The sequence below is a fragment of the Camellia sinensis genome, chromosome 5, assembly GCF_055761805.1.
Source record: "Camellia sinensis isolate YWXY chromosome 5, ASM5576180v1, whole genome shotgun sequence".
Classification (NCBI taxonomy): Eukaryota; Viridiplantae; Streptophyta; class Magnoliopsida; order Ericales; family Theaceae; genus Camellia; species Camellia sinensis.
This window is the reverse complement of record NC_138965.1, coordinates 24,536,130-24,558,539: the sequence shown is the minus strand read 5'-3', so window position 1 is coordinate 24,558,539 and position 22,410 is coordinate 24,536,130. Positions and strand designations below refer to the sequence as shown.

The following is a 22,410-nucleotide window of genomic DNA, read 5'->3' as shown; positions in this document are numbered from 1 at the left end:
AAATAACGAGAGGGTCATCATGAGGATAACGGATGCCAGTACAGTCAGCGTCCGTGAATGTGATGGGCTCTGTCCACTGCTTGGACTGTTTGGAGGGTCGGTCTACCGTGGCTACTGCTCTATCCGAGCCTTGCCTTATCTTCCTGAGCTCTACCCTCTGAGCAGAACGGGATGGTCCACCACAAGCAAGGCCACCAGAAATGACTCGGATTTCACCAACTGGCAGAGGGGGATTACCTGGGGGCCGAGGCTGTTGTAGGGGGCGGTCATGGCCTTGGTTAGGTTGGGTTGGCTGCCGGGGTAGGGTACGCCGGCGGTTGTTTCTGAGGGGCTCGATTCTTTGCCTCTGTTGTGGGCGGGTGTTTGTGAACCGGCTGAGACGTCCTTGACGAATGAGGGTCTCGACCTGATCCTTGAGGTTGATGCAGTCATCAGTGTTGTGGCCATGGTCCTGGTGGAAACGATAATATTTGGACTGGTCTTTCCGGTTGGAAGGGGTCCGTGAGGGTAGGGGCCATTTGAGGGGGTAATCCCGTTGGATCTGGTGGAGGACTTGTTCTATGGGAGAATTAAGGGGCGTGTACCGCTCGAACCGACCGAGCGGTGGGGCTGGCACAGACCGGTCAGCGCGAGGAGGTCGATCAGTATAGTGGGGTGTTTGGCTGTTATACTAGGTGTTTCTGGGTTCCAAGTCTTTTCTCTTTTCTCTGGGGGTTGGGTTTTTAGATATTGGATCCTGCCGAGCAGCTAGTGAATCTTCGGCATTCATGTATTTCTGGGCTTTGGAGAGTAGGGCTGCCATGGAGGTCGAGGGGTTTTTGGAGAGGGAGAAGAGGAAATCGGACGATCGTAGCCCGGCCATGAAAGCCGTGAGGATGACCTTGTCATCATTCTCCGCTACTTGTAGGGCTTCGGTGTTGAAGCGGGTAACGAAGCTGCGCAGTGACTCCCCTTCGGTCTGACGGATGTTGAGGAATTGGGTTGCAAGGCAGCGTTGGCGCTGGGCTCCAATGAAATGGCTGAGGAAGGAGTCGCTGAGATGTTGGAAAGTGGAGACAGAGTCCGCTGGTAACTGACTGAACCACAGTCGAGCTGACCCCTTCAGTGTCACAAGGAAAGCCCGATACATGATCTCGTCAGGGAAGGCATGGAGGATCATGAGGGTACGGTAGGTCTCCAGATGGTCGACTAGGTCCGTCGTACCGTCAAAGGAGTCAATGGTGGGCATTTTGAACTTGGCAGGCAAAGGTTTGTCACGGATGGAGGCAACAAATGGTAAATTTGCCGTGGTAGAGGGTTTATGCTGAATGTTCTGCATGACCCCTTGGAGTTGGAGCTTCATTGCTCGGAGCTCAGCGTCCCTGAGGGGAATGTGGTCACCATGGTCAGTCAAGGGAGGCTGGACGCTACTGGCTTCCCCTTCAGGGGCTGGTGCTACGACCGACGAGTGTGGGGGTGGTGGTGGTGGATTTTTATGTGGGTGAGGAGGTTGCAAACCTTCCAAGTTAGGTGGATGGAGTTGCGAAGCAGTGTGGCTCGGGGCTCTTTCTTGGTTGGGCGGAATATCTGGAGGTGGTGGAGGAGGCATCGGAAGGTTTCTTTGGAGTAAAGCATTTATCAAGGCCTGGTTTTGCTCAGCCATGCGGTTAATGCTGTTGGTAAGCTCGATAAAATACTGTGGTGGGTTGTTTGGATTGGGGGGGTCGGCCTGATGGTCGGCAGCATTATTGTGAGAAGCCATGGATCTAGTCGTGACCATACACTTTGATGGGTAGGAGGAAAAGGTTGTTGGAACGGGGTCTCCGGCGACAGTGAACACAACTGGCGCGAGGAGCAAAGCGTTCCCACAGACGGCGCCAACTGATGATACAGTTTATCCCAGTGAATGGAGCGAACTGGTCCAAGCTCCTCAAGCCCAAGTCCAAATGATCAAGCCCACCGGATAACCTGCAAACAAGTTCAACGGGGAACGGGGTAGTCCCCCAGTGAACCCTCCGACGAGCAAGTTAGGAAGAGAAGTAGAGTATATAGGGAGAAATTAGAGATAGAAAGCTTAACCTTCTTCTTGTCTTCAACGTTCGCTTATATCCTTTGGTAATCATTTCGTTGTCCCTTCCGACCTGCTCTCCTCACCGAAAGCCTACGCTGTAGCTTACCTTGTTCAGGGTAAGGGGGTCCTATTCCGACGGAGAGGTGTTGTCGTAATAAATGCTGTGATGGGCTGCATTAATGGTGATGTGCAGTGGCAATAACTTTGCAGATCTTTGTCTGCTGATGTGGCTTGTCCTTCTCTTGCCGTGTGTCTGAATGTCATTGGCTCTTTATGCCATGTTGGACTCCAGCTGTCCTGGACCTCACCAGCTGGGTTATGCATTGGGCTCCAAGTGATGGGCTTGGATTGTCCATAGGTGATTCGTGGTCTTTATGGGCTTATACACGTCAGAAGACTCAATTGATAGTTTAAGAATTAAATAGATAATTTGATGATGGTTTAAGCATAGAAAGTGTAATAAATCCTAGTGTAATGTACCATATATGTTATTGGAAACCCAAAACCCAATTTAGAACCTCTCTAGTGACCCAAGTTAAATTGGCTTTGACAAAGTCATTTTTTTATTATAATGACAAATTCAGTTAATTTTTAAACTTTTGAACCATTGAATTGATAGATATAGTAAATTAAAGTTAATTATACATAAGGGATATAGTTAATGTTATTCCTATGGAGTTGTAGGTCTTCAAATGATAAATTGTGAATAATTGACTTAATTTTAATTATTTTTTAATATTATTGATTTATTGTAATTTGTAGATTTTTTGTAATTTTAAGATTTTTAATAGAATTTTGATCTGCAAAAATTGTCATTTTTTTTCTTTTTTCTTTTTATTTTTAGTAGGAAATAATGAAAATTAGTGAAAAAGTCCATTTTGAGCAACTTGTTTAGCATAGATCCTATAAATATACTTGTGATCCAATAATTACTATATACTCATCCGAAATGACAATTATATACAAGTCCATTTTCTAGACACATTGATGAGTCAATAAGATGATTGATTAGAAAATAGAATATTTTATTTACAAACCCACTTTCTAGAAAAGAAAAATGATATACAAGCTCACTTTCTATATCCATTTAAAAATAATATATTTTATTTATTAGGAATTGGATTCTTTTCAGTTAAAAAAATTAACTAGATGGTTTTATTTGGCTCACTATAAACTCATTTTGGATTCGTTTCGATAATTCAAACTGTTTACTTTGTATTTTTTTTGAGAAGATCATGCACATTAAAAATCAATTCGATCCGATATTGGGAGCTACTTAATCGGAACACATTTGCTTGAAATATAATTAACAGATAGCATAATTTTGAAAGTAGTCCGTTAATTATTTTTCAAACCAAATGTGTTCCGATCAAATGACTCACAATATCTAATCGATGTTTTCCTTCGTTTTTCTACCCAAGACAATAGTCATAACTGCCATAATGTAGGCGAAAGAAAGCAAGAATGAGAAATAAAAGAAAAGAGAAGAATAATGTCATTTCAAGCATATCACAATATTTAAAATGTCACATGCGAGAGACATTAAATTTTCACTGGTTTATGTAACGGATCATTGATAGAGTGTTCACATTGATACATTTTAATAATTTAATGTGAAAAAATAACAATTTTTAGCTTAAGGGGACAAAATCATTATGGATGATAATAGTTCAAGTGTAAGGTGTAATTTACCCTAGACAGAAGTAGATAGCTGGTGATTAACAGAGCAAGCTGTACTGCCCCTATTGTTTTGATCAAAGGGAATTGATTTTTAAAGCACAAAAAGGTTTTTCCTGGATGAGCTAGAGTAGATTCAATTTTCTTTCCACATGTAACTCACATTTTTCTCTAACATATCCTTATCAACGCATTGCAAAAATTGAATTACACCAAAATTATAACCCTCAGTGACAAGAAAATCGCAAATCAATTTGTTTTTGTAGACCAGTTTCATTCATTCTCCTCGTTTTTCCCCCTAGATTTAAACAATCATGACCAACACTGAGACATCAATCTCATGTGCAACTCTGCAACTCATCCCCTGATTTTGCAAACTTAGTGTTGACTTATATCTCACCACAAGGGTCATGATTTTGAATTCACCACTCATGGAGCACAATTGCTTAATTCACTAACCAATATTGTAAAACTATCCAACCATGCTCTGTCCTGTGCTTTGTTGCTTCTATTTTCCATCATCAACGCTCTCACTTTCTCGACTTCATTCAATTTCCCTCTTTCTGCATAAACATTTGACAACAACACATAATTACCAGAATTCCAAGGTTCAATATCAATAAGCTCATTCACAGCACTTTCTGCAAGCTCCATATTATCATGAGTACGACAAGCACTTAGCAATGCACCCCAGATAGTAGCATTAGGGTTCATAGGCATGGTGCGAATTAAATCGTAAGCCTCCTTCACACATCCACTACACCTAAGAAGATCAACCATCGATCCATAATGCTCAAGTTTAGGTTCAATTTGATGCTTTGTAGTCATCAAAGCAAACAAATCCAAACCTTGTTGCACCAACCCTGCATGTGCACAACATGCTAAAACTCCCACAAAAGTGGCATCATTTGGTTTCACAGCTTTCGACAACATCTCCTCAAATAAATCAACTCCAAGCTCACCCTTTCCGTTGAAAGCCAAACATGTGATCATGGCATTCCAAGAAACTCATCTTCATAACCCTCTGTCAAAATTTAATTGAAAAACTCATCTTCACCTCACATAAAATGCCATAAATTTAAAATGCCCAGTAAATACACACACCACATCCCATCCTTTTTCCCATGCCGAATACACACAAGTACACATTTGCATAATATGAGTAAGATGCAACATATAGAATTCCATAAAGAAGCGAATTATTAGGTAAGAAGTTAGCACACTTCTAAAATCCTCCAAAGAGATTTTTCTTCCCAACCACAAGGATTGGATTCAGAGTATTCGGTACTCTTCCTTTTATTCTTTTGCAGACCTTACCACGGATACCTACGTCGGTTGTTTACCAATTAGCACCAATCAAGGAACTCAAAAGGGATGAAAAAACCACGGGTCAACACCCGAAATGTCCCTTACTAGACCCAAACTTATCTCTCAAGAAAAAAAAAAAAAAAAGGTGACGCCGCATAAAGCCTGAATACAACCGATCCATCCTAAGGTTACAAAACAACCACTTGCACAAAACTTAACTCAATAAGGGAACACATCCAACCATATTACATTTTCAAAATCCATCTCATAAAAACATTACAAGTAAACATAACCTGTTACCACCCCATTAGATTTCCCCTTTCTTAGGTTCATTATGCTTTTCGGTTAAAACAATGCATGATCATAATAATAACAATCCAAGCTAGACATGAAATAACTTAAGCATGATAAAATAAGTTCACAAAATCATCCTAGATGACATTTCAAAGCTTAAGCATTCAAGAGATATAACATAAAAGAGTTGAAACCCAATAATACAAATTTCCAGATTTTTCAAATTCGAACCGTTTTATAAATAAATATGGAAAAAATTACTTTATGTGGTCCTAAGAACCTGGCCTCTTGACAGTTTGTAGAGATTTTGATACCCAATTTACAAAAATAGGATAGATCTTCTAGATTTTAAGAAATTTCAAAATATTAGGTTCTGTCCAAAATTGTTGACTGTTACGAGAAATGACTTTTTCTCTCAAACCACCCACTCACTTTGTTTCAAAAAATTTTTAGATAAAAACTAACATCCAAAGGAAACTCTTGTTATAAAAATGGACTCATGGGAATTTTTCTGAATTTTTCTAAAATTGTAGAAAGAGTGCTGTTTTTTCTTTGTGTCAAAAACTTAGAAAATTTGTTTGGGTTATAAAAACACACCCTTAGGCTCTACCAAAATTCTCACAGTTTAAACATAACCAATAACACCCCTTTGAAACAGATCTTTGAGTTCATGAATGTTTGATACGAAAATAAAATCGAGAAAGATGAAGAGTATGCTGGAAATTGACAGGAAAAAATTTTGAAATTTTTTTTACGATCATACAAGGGCATGAGCTTTAAATACCATATATATTATACATATAGCATGTATTGGGAAGGGAAAATAAGTAGTAGAAACAATGGAGAGGGGCTTACTTGGACGCAATTCTTTCTTCCTTTCTTTTTTTTTTTTTTTCCCTTCTCTTTTCTCTTCTTCTTTTTTTTTTTCTTCTCCTCTTGTCTCCTTTTTTTTTTTTTCCTCCCTCTCTTCCTCTTCCTCTTCCTCTTCCTCACTATGGCCAGCTATATAGATGTGTATATGAGGGAGAATGTCTTGTGTTTATATAGAGAAGTGATTTGGGTGGTGTTTGAAAAGACCTATAAGCCCTTGATTGGGTTTGAATTGAATTTGTGGTCACTTGGTTGAAATGGAATAGAATGGAGGTAGATTAAGCACTTAAGCACATTTAATTAAGGACCCAGTTGACTTAAGACTTCTATTTGGGGACCACGAAAAAAACACAATCCCTTAAATTAAGTCTTGACCCATTAACGTATTTTTTTTCTTTTCCTTTCGGTTTTTTGTTTTTTTTTGTTTTTGTTTTTTTTGTTTTTTTTTTTTTTTGGAAAATTGTCATTCAACCCAACAATGGCCATGAAGTTCACTTGCACACACTTTTGAACAAAATTATAAAATAACCTATAATTAGAAAACTTTAATCTGTTTTCTCCAATTGCAACCTTATATGCCTCATATCTCATTATTGTATCATGGAAATTATTTGATTTGTGATTTAATCTTCCCAACATATGTGATCTTTAATTGCAGTTGCACCTCTTATTACACTTGAAAACAAATTTGTGCTCTTGTTATGTATAATGTTACTCTCTCTCTCCAGTCTTATCATGGCCTTCTTTGCTTGCTTAGAAGAGGAGCCTGCTAAGTTCTACATTTCTCTAACTACGTTATTTTTTCTATGAGCTTTGCTCTGTTTTGTGACCAGATTCTCAAGATTGCCAAAGTTGACTCTAGACTGACGAAATATTTATCCTGTAACATGACATTGCTATTTGAATATCCTACCATAAAAGAAATGCTTACACTATTACGTTAATGGTAGTGATTATCATTACAAGCCTATGTAAGAAAACACTGACAAGTATCACAGGAAATATGCATTGCGGTAAAAAAATAAGTGAGAATTAGCATCCTAGACCCAAGAAGCTCATGCCTGTGAAGACACTAGGTGGCACAAAATTTTGGAGAAATACATTAAGTTGATTAGATGTGTTTGCTGATGTTACTAGAAGAAAAAAACAATCATTCATGACTTGAAAAAAGCTATAACAAAACAATCATTCAACAGACTCTGTAATTTTAGATTGGAACACTTCAGGTATGGAGAGAACGATTGGGCATAGTTAGATTTATTGCCTTGTAAATTGAATGTGTCCTTTATTCATGCAAACATCATATCTGTGAATTGGAGCTAATCTTTCTCTTATTTTGGTTTTCTTAGAACTTGAATTCTAGACAAAGCAAAACCTCTCTAACTTGTAAACCCTAGCAAACACTTGCCGTCCTCAAACTAACATGCGCAGTTGTGTTGAGTAAAAGATTTGATTTTTTCATTTCAAGTAATATACTAAATTTAGCATCTTACATCAAGTATAATTACAGGAACAATAAAGTGTAAAATGTATGCTCCAGCAACATTTATATTCCAACAAACATACTTATAAAATGTAATCGTGATAAAGTTGTTTCCCCTCTCTCTCATTTCCCTAATATGAACCTCGAGTCATAAAAGCCTTACTAACACGATCTAGCCTAGTTGCCATTACACAAAGACTAGTAATTACATGTAAGGAAATTTATAGAATTGTAATGCATTTGAGGTTGTTTGTAAACCTATTCTTTGTAAAAAAATTATCCAATTTTTGAACAACTTCTGATGCATCTATATTGCCATGGAGACAATTGAGTGCTAATTTAATAGTTTTCTTGCCTTTCTTCTTTTAACGTCCCGAGCTTAGCAAACTTTCATCGATCAGTCCGATCAGCTTTTTCAACTTAGGCTCTTCATTGATTATGTCTTCCAAGTGTTTTTCATTTCTGTAAGAGTACAATTTCTTTTGTCACTAATTGCAATAAGATGACGCCTAAGCTGAAAATGTCATTTTTTGGCTCAACAGACTCTGCAACGAAAAAGAAAGTAGATGGGGCTTTTTATAGTTCAGTTCCTATTTAGAGCACTAAATCTGAAGCTCTAATAGCACCATTAAGGAGGTGGCAACTAACAAGGCAAGATGAAGAATATTTGCATATACAGTGCGTGTCTTTCATGCACTGTGTTAAAAAAAAAAAAAAAAATAGAAATCCCGCTCAAAAGTAAAATAGAGGTATTGATGTTCCATTTTGAAGATCTATTCCAGCTCTACTAGCTATAGAACTCCCCTCCACCATCCCTCTCATCCACTGTCCGGCGTGTTCTCCCTCCTCTACCGTCCGGCATTCGCTGTCTGCCTCTCCTCCGTCTTCCATCTCTCGCTCTAAATCTACAAATTTGCATCCACTATCACTCTCCTCCACCGTCCGACGTCTTCTTCCTCCTCTACTGTCCGACGTCTTCCTCCGACATGGACTTCTACGCTCATCCAGGTCAGTTTGTGTTTCTATGTTATGTTCTCTGTTTCAATGTTCTTATACATATATATATATATATATATACACACACACACACACAGTAGGAAATCTGTGTTCAAATGATTAATTTTTGAACAAATTATTAACAGGTTATTCTATTATTCTATTAATCTATTAAATCATTTGATTTCATATGGTATTTTTGAATGAGCAAAAATGGAGATTGATTCGAATAGTGGTGGAAATCCTTTATTAAATAAGAGTGAAGAAGTTGAGGAACCTAAGAAAGGTATGTGTTTTAGCTCAAAGCAAGAAGTGTACACATTTTATGCCAAATATGCTAAACATGTTGGATTTTCCATAGCTTATAAAACCCAAGTTTGTGGCAATGATGGGGAATTAAGATATTTTGGGATTGAATGTTCTCGATCAGGAAAGAGAACCAAAAAATCAGAAGTAAACCCTCTAAAGCCATCTCTATCCACAAAAATTGATTGCAAAGCAAGGGTACGAGCAACCTTACAAAAGGATGGGAGATTTATGTTAACCACAGTTAACCTTGACCATAATTATGACTTGATTCCCACCGACTCATGTCATTTTGCAATGAATAAGAAAATTCTTACTCCTGTGAAGAGAAGATTAGAAATTAATGATCAAGCAGGGAATGGGGTGTCTAGGAATTATAACTCAATTTTTATTGAAGCTGGAGGTTATGAGTCATTAACATTTGATGAGCGAGATGCAAGGAATTACATTGACAGAGCTAGAAGATTTAGGCTTCGAGAAGAGATGCCGATGCACTTCAAAAATACTTTTTGAGGATCACACACAAAATTCAAGTTTCTATTATATGATTGATGTTGATACTAACTTTCGCATTAGAAACTTGTTTTGGGCAGATGCAATAAGTCGGGAAGCTTATGAAGAATTTGGAGATGTTTCATTTGATACAACTTATCTCACTAACAAATATGATATGCCATTTGCTCCGTTTGTAGGAGTTAACCACCATAGACAGTCGATTTTGCTTGGTTGTGAGTTGTTATCTAGTGAAGACACTGATACATTTGTTTGGTTATTCAAAGCATGGTTAAATTGTATGTCAGATCATCCTCCAAAAGCTATAATAACTGATCAATGCAAAGCTATGCAAAATGCTATTGAAATTGTCTTCCCAAATACTCGACATCGATGGTGTTTATGGCATATAATCAAGAAAATTTCGGAGAAATTGAAAGGCTATTCCCAATATGAATCCATGAAGTTGGCTTTGCAAAATGCAGTGTATGACATTTTCACAAAAGATGAATTTGAGATAAGATGGAAAGAGATGATTGCAGAATTTAATCTTTATGAGAATCAATGGTTGGAGGTACTATATGATGAGCGACATCGATGGGTTCCCGTCTATGTGAAGACATTTTTTGGACTGGCATGTCAACTACACAATGAAGTGAGAGCATGAATGCCTTTTTTGATGGATATATCAACCTGAAGACTACATTAAAGCAACTTGTTGAACAATATGAAAATGCCTTGAGAAGTAAGGTAGAGAAAGAGAAGAAAGCTGACTTCAAGTCTCGACACAAAGTGTTTGATTGCCTAACTGTGTATGGTTTTGAGAAGCAATTTCAGGATGCCTACACCAATGCAAAATTCAAAGAAGTGCAGGTAGAGATGCAGAGACTACTTTTATTGTCAGCCGTGTCTTGTGAAAGAGGAGTGTTCAATTTGCACATACTTTGTGAAGAAAGCCGTGGTAGTTTTTTGGGAAGATAAAGCATGTGGACTTTATTGTGTATTATAGTTCGACTGAAGTTGATGTTTAATGTATGTGTCGATTGTTTCAATTTAGGGGTATCATGTGTGCTCACTCACTCGTTGTGCTCATTGCAAGATGCATAAATGAGATTCCAAATAAATTCATTCTACCACGATAGAGAAAAGATTTAGATAGAGAGTGCACATGCATCAAAACCACATACACTGGCTTTGGGAATGATTTCAATGCAATGGTTTATGATAAGATGAACAAAAAATTGATTGACATTGTACAAATAGCTGGGAACTCTGAAGGCAAAATTAGAATTATCGACCGTGGGCTGGATGAAATCAAGGCAAGAGTGATGAAAGATGATCAGGGTGGTAGGAGTAATGTACTAGCTTCTACTAGTAATATGCCACCTATTACTAGTAATGTACCATCTTCCCCGATTAGGAGCATTAATAGAAAAGCAATCAGTAATATGAAGTTGCTTAGTCCTTTGGTTGCTCGCTGAAAAGGTCGTCCAGTTACGAAACGAAAGGTCGCCAAAGTAGATCAAATAGTTAATCGGTTGAAAGCAAGCAAAACAAAACATAACATAACAAATCAAAGGTAAATTTCATGATATTCTCTATTTATTTTTTCAATATTATATCATTTCTCTCTATTGATCTTATAATTTATCTCTACTCATTCATCTTGGTTAAAATAGGATACTGAGGTGCTTGGAGCTCAAGGTCAATTTCAACCTCAACCTAGTGCACGTAGAGAGCTTTATCCTTGTATGGTTGGCATGCAAAATAGTATGTATGTGCCGGTACGTGTACATAATATGAATTTACATCGATCAGTTTGTTTTATTTCTCAATAATGTATAGTAAACTATTTTTTTCATGTCATTGTAATTGAATAAGGAGAAATGGAAAATGCGATTGGAGGCAAATCCGGAAGTATGGACATTATGAGAAGACAAAATTTGATGACTGCTCCAATCCAGATTTATGAAGTCAGCACATCTCTTATCCCATCGGAATGTATTGGAGGCACACCGGGAGTTATTGACATGATGCGAACTCAATAATCCATGAGTGTTACGAATCAAATTTATGGAGCCCTACCATCTTCTTTTGTTGACTTCAATCTACAAATGGACCGAAATGAGTCTCGCTTTCGTTAATTTTAACTTGGAGTTCATTTTGTGGTGGAGGTAATTTAATGCGTCTTTCTTTATTACTTGATGGAGCATAATTTATGAGATTTATAGAAATTTGATGTTGCTTTGTTGTTATATTTGTTGTCTAACTCTATACAAATGTTGATAGATTGGTCTTCAAAAACTGTGTTAAAAAACGTGTGAAAAAATCTGTGTTCAAAAGCTATGTTCAAAATATCTATTGAAAAATCTATGTTGAAAAACCTGTCTTGAAAATCTATGTTGAAAAACCTATCTTCAAAATCTGTGTTTAAAATATCTGTCCAAAAATCTGTCTGCAAAATCCACGTTGAAAAACATGTCCAAAAATCTATGTTCAAAAACCTGTCCAAAAATCTGTCTTCAAAAACCTATGTTAAAAAATCTGTCTTCAAAAAGCTGTGTTCTAAATATCCGTAAAAAAATCTATGTTGAAAAACCTGTCATCAAAATATATGTTGAAAAACCTGTGTCAAAAAATCTGTGTTCAAAAACTTGTGTCCAAAAAACTGTCTTCAAAAACATGTGTTAAAAAATCTATCTTCAAAAAACTGTGTTCAAAATGTGTCTAGAAATCTGTGTGAAAAAATCGATGTTCAAAATCTGTGCCCAGAAATCTGTCTTCAAAATCTATGTTGAAAAACCTATCTTCAACCTGTGTTCAATCATTCTTCAAACAAACAAACATGTAAAAACCTGTGTGCAATCATTTTCTTCAAACAAACAAACATATAACAACCTGTGTCAAAAAATTCTTCAAACAAACATATAACATGTGTTCAATCATTCTTGAAACAAACAAACATATAACAATCTGTGTTCAATCATTCTTCAAACAGACAAACAGACAAACAGATAACAGATTACATCTTCATACGTCTCAAAAATAACTGTCATACATATCATCGATTTCAACTTCTAACTTTCATATAAATTATTACATCTTCAAAACTAATACAACACCAATTACAAGAAAGAAGATCCCACAAATACAACACCAACTTCGATTTATGTATGTCTGCAATTTTTGCATCTACGTGCTCTAAAATTGAAGTTGGTTGCTTTGAAATCAAAGGTGTTCTCCCATACTTTGAAGTTGTTCGGTGACGGTTGCTATATTGTCCATTTGCACTTGTCTTTCATGTGTACATTGTGAATTTGTAAGGAAGCACCATCCAAGAAAAGCACCGCAATCATGACAACAATAAAATAACTTTTTTTTGTTTCGCTCCGTCTCAGAAATTCAAATAATTGCTTTTTTCCGACATTTAGGACAATTTTTATTCAAATATGTCAAATGATCTGAGGTACTGCCGCTAACACGAAATTGACATCTACAAAAATATGAAGCCAAATCTCAATCAATTAGAGATTGTCTCAATATGCACAACAAATAGAGGAACATGGAGTACAATGTGCTTATAAACATGGTATCATTGGTATGACTAGGTAGACTTGTATCAAATATAATCTTGGAATGTATTAAAGCACTTACTGCGATAGAAACTTTAAATTCACAATAAGATATTTAAGAGAATTACTAAAATGCATTAAACATTTACCTTTTAAGTTTCATTATGTTTAAATTAATCATTCAACAGCCAAAATTGCAAAATTACACCATATTAGTTTTAAGTTATTGATGTTCTATGCCTCCTTTCTAGATCTTTTCCAAGATAGCTAAAATTATTTTTTTGGAACAATAGTTTTTCTATTGAAAGATATGTTAAAAAGTGCAAATTGGTAAAGCACTAGCTCTTTCCAGGAAAAGTCAGCACACTAGTCACTGGTGGATAAGCAGCTGTCCTCTTCTTTGCTAAAAAGTCTGAAAATATGATCTGGATAATGAGTCACTCTAAATAGCTACACCACTTAATCCTAAAATTTTCAAGGTCACATTCCACAATTAGGTCATGCATATTTTTGTTCTCTTACATCTTGAATTCTTGAAACAAAACAGTGTATTTTAAGTGAATTGAATTCTTGAAACAACAATTGAAACACTAATCCAGTGCATATACACCCCTAATCCAGTCCCATAAATATATACATGCACAGAAGATACAATAGATCTTTGTCCCTAACATACCGTTTGAGATTGTTTGGGTTCAAGTATGAAGATAGAAGACATGATTTTCCTTCTAAAGAAACTCAGTTGCAAGAGTAAAGGCCAAAGGAGTTCAAATTTCTCTACAAAGATTGCCAGCTCCATTTCCATATAAACTCAATTTCAGAAGGACTATTGATGGAAGTTGCAACAAAATAGACTATGAGAAATGCCAACTACTTGGTCAGAACAAAAAAGCAAGCTGATACCCTAATTTCAAGTGTTCAAATGAAAAAGGGTACATTTCGGAGCGTCATGATGTTGATCTTAAGTGAGACCCACCCCGGATAAAATTCCTAATATGTGGAACGACTACTGGCTAGTCTCACATATCAGGCAAAATAGGGACTCGAACTTAAAACCTCCTAATTATTTATCTGGGGACTTGCCATTCAAGCTAGCCCTCACGATTATTGAGAATGAACCATTTAATTAACGGTTACAGATATGAAAGTCTGAAAATATGTGTGGTAGGGTCATAATCACAGATGCAATGGTCATAATCACGATTATGAGAATATTTAATTTCATTTTCAAACTACTTTTTTGATCCAATGGTTGGAATGCAACCTTAATCACAGATGCAGTAATGTAGGTCAAAGAATCAAAATGAGCATTTGTTTCATCATAACCAAACCAGTGCAATGCATCCCAGAAGACATCTGCAATCACTGGGTTGTAATTTGAGTAATAAGAGTTCAATATCCCCAAATTCAATGCATTTACCAAATGTGATGTTTGAATTGAACTTTTGTTGCTAAACAATACAGCGTCATCTTCCCTTATTCTTCTCCTAATTGTAAGAATGTAAAACATTCAAAAAAAAAAAAAAAATTATATACATTTATCCTCAAGTACCTAATAATTCATAGGGCATTATCTGTCACAGCCTAATAGTTAACATTGTCTAAATTGAAATAATACAAATTAAGGTGAAATTTGGATCAAACTACAATCTAAAAAGTGAAATTTATCATTTTAAATACTTAGCAAGAAAAAATTCATTTACAAAATACAACAATTTAATTGTTAAAAAAAATGTCATAATCCCGAATTAATCAAATACAGTGTTCTGTCCCACTGGAGGAACCTCATAAACCCTAGTATCATCAGTCACAGCGCCCACCACTACAGCTAATCCAATGTAAAATTAGGGCAAATCAAAATCAAAATCAAAATTAAAATCCTAATCCTCCTAAATAGATCAGATCAAAATCAAAGTCACAAAAATCTCAAGACGGATCTATATATATATAGAGAGAGAGAGAGAACTGACCTGTCGAGAAGATAGATCTGTCCACAGAAGACAGAGAGTCGAGAGAAGCGAGTCCGGCGAGAAGACGGAGAGAGACTCAATCGTCATGAGTGACATGATCATCGTCATCGTGAGAAGTGACAAAAACAGCCCGCCGATCATCGTGACTGAGGGAGGCTCCATTGGCGACAGACTCGATTGTTGCCAAGGTTGGAGAGTTGCAATCGTCGGGGAGCTCAGCGAATAGAGAGACAAAGAGAGCTCAGCGAAGGAAGGAGCGAGAAGAGAGAGAGACTGAAAATGAATGTATACAATGAAAATGAATTTGAAATTTGAAATCAATGAGAGAAAGAGAGAAAAAGGCGAGTTAGCAACGTCTTTCCACATGGGCACCACGTCATTAGTGATCTATTTAGTGGCATAAAATTAGTGGTATGAAGCATTTTTGTTTATAGTTTGCTATATTAACAAGAATAGACATGTGGAAAATATTTGTTTTAAAAATTCATAATTAAGAAGGAAACTATATATATATATAAATGCTGGCTATGAAGCACGGACACCTCTCCGAAGCCTCCGTACCAGTGTCAAACACATGTCAGACACGGACATGCGTCGGACACGCGGTGGACATGTGTCCGACACGCAACAGAGAGTGTCCCATTTTTTTAAATTTTTTTTTTTGCAGCCGAACACATTCTGGACACGTTCCGACACTTTCGGGACACGTTTGGGGTCCGTTTCATAATTTATTAAACTTCTTTGGGTCAATTTGTAAAAACACAAATATAAAAAAAAATCAGCCCTGAATCAAGAAAGAGCGAAAGAAGAGAATAGAAGAGAAAGACAGAAAGAAGAGAATAGAAGAGAAGGAGAGAAGACCTGGTCACTCGTCGTCGCTCGTCACTCCTCATCCGTCGCTCGTCGCTCCTCGTCCGTCGCTCGTTATCTAAGGTACACTGCTGCTCTTCTTCATTCTTCTTCCTTCTTCTGCTTCGATCTTCTTCTTCTTCTTCTTCTTCTTCTCCTTCGATCTTCTCAGTCGCTGTCTCTGTCTCTGTCTCTCTCTCACTCTCAGTCACCCTCTCTCTCTCATTTTTTTTTTCTTTTATTTTATTTCTTCGTTTATATGGTGAGTGACTAACTACCGTCTCTCTCTCTCTCTTCTATTTTTTTTTCCCTAATTTCATTTTATATTTTCTTCTCTCTGTGGGTATATATCTATTTTTTTTTCCTAATTTCATTTTATATTTTCTTTTTTCTCTGAGTATATAATTTTTTTTTTTGGTTTGAGTATATAATTTTTTTTTGTTTCTGTCTCAATTTTTTTTTTATCTGTCTCATTTTATTTTTTTTTTGTTTTGAGTATAAATTTTTTTTTTGTTGATTAATTTTGTAAATTTTAATAATGTGTTTATTAATTTTGATTATAGGAACCAGTTTTAATGATTTTTTTAATAATTTTATGATATATAATAAATAAAATTATTTATATATATTGAACGTATCCTCAGCGTGTCGTGTCCCCCATTTTTTGAAAATTTGCGTGTCGGTGTGTCCGTGTCGTGTCGTGTGTCCGTGTCCATGCTTCATAGAATGCTGGAAACTACAGCAAAATAGTATTCTAATTCAATTCTGAATGTTTTCGGCTTTTAATGTTTCTCATTAACCCTTTTTCTCCTCACTCCCTAATTAGGTTACCCCTCTCTTTCTCTCTCTCTAGTGGTAAGTAGGTGCACTCAGTTCATTTTATTATTTTTCACATTAAAAATCTTACCTTTTGCAAGTGTAGTCCATAGTTTATCTTTTTCTTCTCTTCTTTTTAGTATCAATCTTATGTGATGTGTTCTCATTTTAGTTATTTTCTTCCCTAATGCTACTAACAATTGTTATTAGGAGGCATTCGGGTTTGTATCAATGGTAAGTTGCAAATATAGAACGAGAATAGAAGAGAAAACCATTGTTTAGAAGGTATTAAGATGTGTGCGTGTGTATGCATATGTATATTTGCAAGGTTACTGTACATTGATACAAAGTGAAGTTTTGAAAAGTGCTTTTAGAACTAGATTTTGAAGTTACACCAACATGGTTTTTATACCCATGCACACCTAGGCAATCAAAAACTGTCTCCAAAACCCAAATGGCATAATCTCGACTATTCCAACTACAAAGAGCCTCTAAAAGTCTCTGATCCTTGCATTGGGAACAAAAGTCAAAACAAAATCGGTCCGCCTCCCCTACTTGCCCTTCATAAAGAATAGTTTGGAGGAGACCGAATTGCCGTAATATTTTGGTACCAAAGCAAGGTACCATTCCATTTATCCCCACTATAGAGAGGAAAGTTAATCCCAATGCCCTGATGCCAATTCGATCAGAAGAACGACCACCCGTGTATGGTGTACCATACCATGGTATCAAGAGTAATGCTCTCAAAAGTTTGTCCAATCGGCAATATCTTAAGAGATCTTTAGATGCAAGCGGTTTTTTTTTTTTTTTTGACTATATACAGCATAAAAAGAAAAGAAAAATAATATAAAATAAAACAAAACAAAAATAAAGAAATAAAACAAAGAAAACAAACCGTATATCACTTATTAGGATCCGACAGTGGTGGAAAATACTGTTCAAATAAGGCATGCATCAATGTCTGAGTCTCAAATGCCTCATCATGAACCCTAGTGTCAAGCTGATCAAAACGCTGCTGGCTCGACTCCTAGTATGCGTAGAAGTCAGTTTGCATAGATGCAACTAACTACTGATACTCGAGCTGACGGGCATTAACTTGGTCGAATGTCGTCTGCGAGTTATCCCGATATGCCTGATAGTCTGTCCGAAGGTCAACCACGGATTGCTGAATGGCGGCTTAATTATCGAAAATAGCCTGATATTGCGTGCGTGTCATGCGGAATGCCGGTAGCGCGGGCGCGACGACGGGCTCGGTCGGAACATCATTAGGATTGGCCGGTGCATCGGGGATGACTACTGAAGGCGGCAGGCGAGCAACGATTTGGCGCCACTAACTTTTAGCGTAGAGCATTGGTGGCTGAAGTTGAACCTCATTGGGATCGAGAGTGGATAAGTCCCTTGGCCATTTATGAATGTTGTAATGAGATCGACAAAATGGAGGGCCAGTGTAGAATCGCCTCGGGTGGTGCACAATTTGACTTCGTTCAGTATACAGGCCATTTGGTTGAAGACCAATGAAGGAATGTCGACCCAAAACCCAAAATCAAATCGATGCAAGGCGCGGAGGAAGTCCCCTCGCCGCTCTTCCTTGTGGCCTAGACGTATGACATTCTTCTTGAGAACCACATCAAGGAAGAGGAGGCAGCATAGTAAGTTAGCCCAATGGATGCTGGTGCAGTTGTCATCATCCCACTGCCTCTTATAGAATTCGGTCACTAGTGCCGGGATTGTGAGTTCCCGAGTGAATACCAGGAAATGCTCTGCATTAATAGTGTCCATTGAGCAGTTTCGAACCTTAGCAATGAAAGCTGGTGTGACCGCTAACTCCACCCAGTCAACAATGGAAAGAAGGGCTCCCAGGACCTCATCACTGATATACATGTTCTGATAAAATACTCGCACAATGCGAGGATATGTTGGTTCAGTGACGTTGCAGACACCCAGCAGACCCTAGTCTTCAAGTTGTTGCACACTCCACATATTGGGTTGGTGGCATCGGAAGAAGGTTGCGTCAAGGGTGTGTCTGATGCAACCAAAAATGTGAAACTATTATATCAGAACTCATCAAATATCTCATGCATGCACAAAATCACTCAAATCCTCATTGTCGGAACACCACCAGATTGCTTTTATTTCGAATGTAGGCCAAAAGGTACCACATTGAGACCGTTTAAGTTACATTTATAATCTTTGAATTTTGTTTATTTGGTAGAGATGATGTGTTTTGTGCACTTGTACAAATTTGGCAGGCAACACGCAAATTCAAGCAAAAAGTGGCACAAAAGCAAATTCTCTGTGCGAGTAGTGAAAATTCCCAACCTGCCACCTCACCGCATGTGCGACCAGGCTCCACCACACGAGCGGAAAGTATGGGCGCTCGAGCGGCCCACCTAGGGTTGCGTGCGGGAAATTTCAAGTTTGTTCTACTAGGAATAAAAAGAAAAAAAGAATGCTACTCTAGGGGTCCGAAAATTCCAAAAGAGAGGAGGGGCTAGGCTTTGGAAAAGGGGATTTTCAAGCTTCAAGAATATCTTTCATGGGGGTTTCATCTTCTTCCACCTCTTCCCATCCCTCCATAAGTGGCTAGGCTTCTATTTCTAAGATTTTGATGAAACCTTAGCCAAGTAAATAAGTTTTTTTTTTTTGGTTTTGATTATGTAATGGTTTAAACAAGTTGTATGGTATTCAAGAAGTTTATATATATATATATATATTTCATTATTTCTTCAAGTATTCTACTTTCTGTGATTGTTGAATGCTTTCCATGCAATGGTTTTCTATTCTTTCATATTCTAGGTAAAAGACTAACCATACTACAAGGACAAGTCGTTTTGCTACCCAAGTTTAGAGCAAACGACTCGCGTTACTTGAGATGGTTCATGCCCATACATTGAACGTGATAATTCTCTTGATCAATGCTTCGAACTTGTAGTTGCGAAGTATTATTTGGATCGAACCATAACATAATTGATTTTCAAATTGAAACATTATTTATGTAATTAGCGGTAAATTCATTACCCTAGATTTTTTCAAAATCAGTAATCCCAATTTCATTTTTAATCGCTAGTTTAATTTGTTAGTATTTTAATTAGCATTAGTTTATAAACAATCATCTCTTTGATCAAAATTAATTTAGGAATTTAACAATTACATTAATTTAATTTCACATTTGTCCCCGTGGATCGATATCTGGACTTACTATTATTCTAAGGAATTTGGTATAGTTTAGTGCTTATTTTTTTGTGTGTGTAACGACCCATCAATGCCGGTCATAAATAATTCACAGGTTCAATATGAAACCAAGCAGGATGAGAAGGCACAAATTCAATCAAATGACTGACTACCCACAACTATAACAGTTGGGCACAACCAAAAAAATGGCATGTTGAGTTGTCATGCAAGATGGAAAGGCCGCAGTAGGTCTCTACAACTATGGTAGATATAATGGAGTGACAAACCATTGCACGTCTATTGCCTTTTTTAAAAAATCCCCACTGGATTGTAATTACTCTACTGATAATTTCTGGTAAAGGTTTTCAAACCAAAATGTGCAAGAACCAACGGTTAGTTAACCCACCACCAAAACCACAAAAGGTAAAATAAGAAAATACCAACCAAATTAATACATGAGCTACACAATATGTTAACTAGATTTTTTATTTTTCTCAAATAAAAATGTTTCATCAAATTACCAAGTAAAATGCAATATTATTATAAGAGTAGAGAAACTATTGATTGAATCATTTAAACGAGAACAAAACATTAAATAAAAATAATATAAAAAACAATCTAATTAAATAAGGAAAATATACACAGGATAATGAGAAGCAAAGAATACCTTATTTTATTTTTTTCCGACTCCACTCATGCCATCAAAACTTCCAAGTAAACAACCTATTTTATTACAATTGAAAAGAAAAAATATATATATATATATATATATAAGAAACTATTTATACTTGTTTCCAAGCACTGAAACCTATTAGAAAATAAAACAGTTGCACTAAAAAAGTTCTTGTTCATTAATATAAATATATATATATATATATATATGCTAATAAAAATAATGCACGGCAAAAAAAATAATGCAAATGGTGAACTTGAATCTCAACAAAGATGAACTGAAGAAAAGAATGTAAACCCCTAAGAAGTATTAACATGTCTAGCAATGACAATGAAGTAGAAACATTCCTTGAAGACTGAGAGGGCATGTCTCTCGGCCCTTTCAAGTCTCAACCCATTAAAATGATGAAAACAATGTGATGAAGAATGTGATCTAGTCTCTGTTTATTATGGGAAACTCTATTTCCACACTTTTTTGTTTTTGTGTACACAATTAATGAAAAATAAGTTATGACATTTTTATCATGAAGCAAAATGACCATAATGGACATTAATACACACTACAAACTAACTCTTGATTTTCTCTATACACATCTTTAAAAAACAATAATTCCCCATGCACATCTGTAAAAAAAAAAACAAAACAAAAATTAAAACTTAGTTCCTACATTGTTTCTCACTACCTCTATTGTTTTCCATTACTTGCTACACTCCATTGTTACACTCTATCCATTGTTTGCATAAACTATTCTGATATCAAGTATTGAAAATTTGTAAAACATTCGGCACTACAGAACCGATTTAATTTAAAAATATCAAAAATTTATAATTAATTCGGAAGTATGTAATTGAAAATGTACAATAATTTCGGAATATTTTTTCTGATTGGTGAGTGACTTCTTGTTTCTGAATATTTTTTTGGATTGATCTTTCAATTCCTTCAGGTTTCAATGGCTGCCAACAACAGCCCCTCTACCCTAGCAAAAGAACAGGCACTTCATACATATACAGACACTGACACTATACATGTATGCTTATGAGATAGGCAAAACTATTAACTGGAAAAGATTACTTTTTTGATGATTTTGTGTAGATCACGAAACCCCTCTCTTTTTTCTCTTGAGATAACGAAATGGAAGAACAATAACAATTATTGCTTTTATTGTTCACAAATACTGTACGGTTACGGTGGGATGGTCCGGGAAAGAGTAGAGAAAAAGTGAATTACCTGAAAATGCTTGGGATTTTCGCAGCAATTGCCTTGGTTCTCCTACTCCTCTTTATTCTCTGGATGTGGCTAGGGTTTCGCAGCAACCACTTCGTTTGCTCTGAGGGATGAGAGACTGGGGAGAGAGAGAGAGAGAGATATTTGTAATTAATGTAATTTAATTTTTATACTATCATTAATTTATTTTGAATAAATTATAAATATGTTTCTAGGAATTTGTTTAAAGTATAAATTATCTACTATGATTTAGAAGATTATAAATATCTAACACAATTAATTTAAAAATTAAAATTTATAATTGCTCTTCTCTATAATAATAAAATTATTAAAATTATTAATTGACTTAATGATATATTAATAAAATAGATAATTTGTTATGAAATTAGAAATATCGAGGGATGAAATGTAATTTACAAAACCACAAAAGGTAATTCGTATTTTAATAAAATCTCAGGGATATATTTATAATTTACCTAATTTATTTTTTATTGAAATAGATAGTATTTTTTTTTAAAATAAGTGAATGGTGGATGAATTATAATTTTAAAAAAAATCAAAATTTTTAAGTTTTAAAAATTTCTATATTTGTCTAGTTGTTTAAATATATATCATTTTTTAAAAAAAATTAAAAAGGTCATAAAAGACAAAAAAAAAAT

At 36.0% G+C, this 22,410-nt stretch overlaps 1 protein-coding gene, 1 long non-coding RNA gene and 2 pseudogenes across 2 annotated transcripts; 2 read left to right on the top strand and 2 right to left on the bottom strand.

Annotated features, from left to right (window-relative positions):
* Positions 1-4,156: 4,156 nt before the first annotated feature.
* Positions 4,157-4,720, bottom strand: LOC145791270 (pentatricopeptide repeat-containing protein At1g09190 pseudogene; annotated as a pseudogene).
* A 4,171-nt stretch (positions 4,721-8,891) lies between these two features.
* On the top strand, positions 8,892-9,497 carry LOC145791269 (protein FAR1-RELATED SEQUENCE 5-like). The gene has a single exon (XM_082871614.1). The coding sequence runs from the start codon at positions 8,892-8,894 to the stop codon at positions 9,495-9,497; it is 606 nt and encodes a 201-aa protein (XP_082727740.1).
* A 31-nt stretch (positions 9,498-9,528) lies between these two features.
* LOC145791268 (protein FAR1-RELATED SEQUENCE 8 pseudogene) lies at positions 9,529-10,143 on the top strand (annotated as a pseudogene).
* A 2,297-nt stretch (positions 10,144-12,440) lies between these two features.
* Positions 12,441-21,913, bottom strand: LOC114270208 (uncharacterized). The gene is made up of 2 exons (XR_003631874.2): positions 21,755-21,913; positions 12,441-12,969 (listed from the first exon to the last, which is right to left on the bottom strand). It is a non-coding gene; the product is annotated as an uncharacterized LOC114270208 (long non-coding RNA).
* Between the last annotated feature and the right edge of the window lie 497 nt (positions 21,914-22,410).

What these genes read in the sequence shown, in the direction of transcription:
- LOC145791269 (XM_082871614.1), top strand. Translation starts at nt 8,892, where the DNA reads ATGGAGATTGATTCGAATAGTGGTGGAAATCCTTTATTAAATAAGAGT.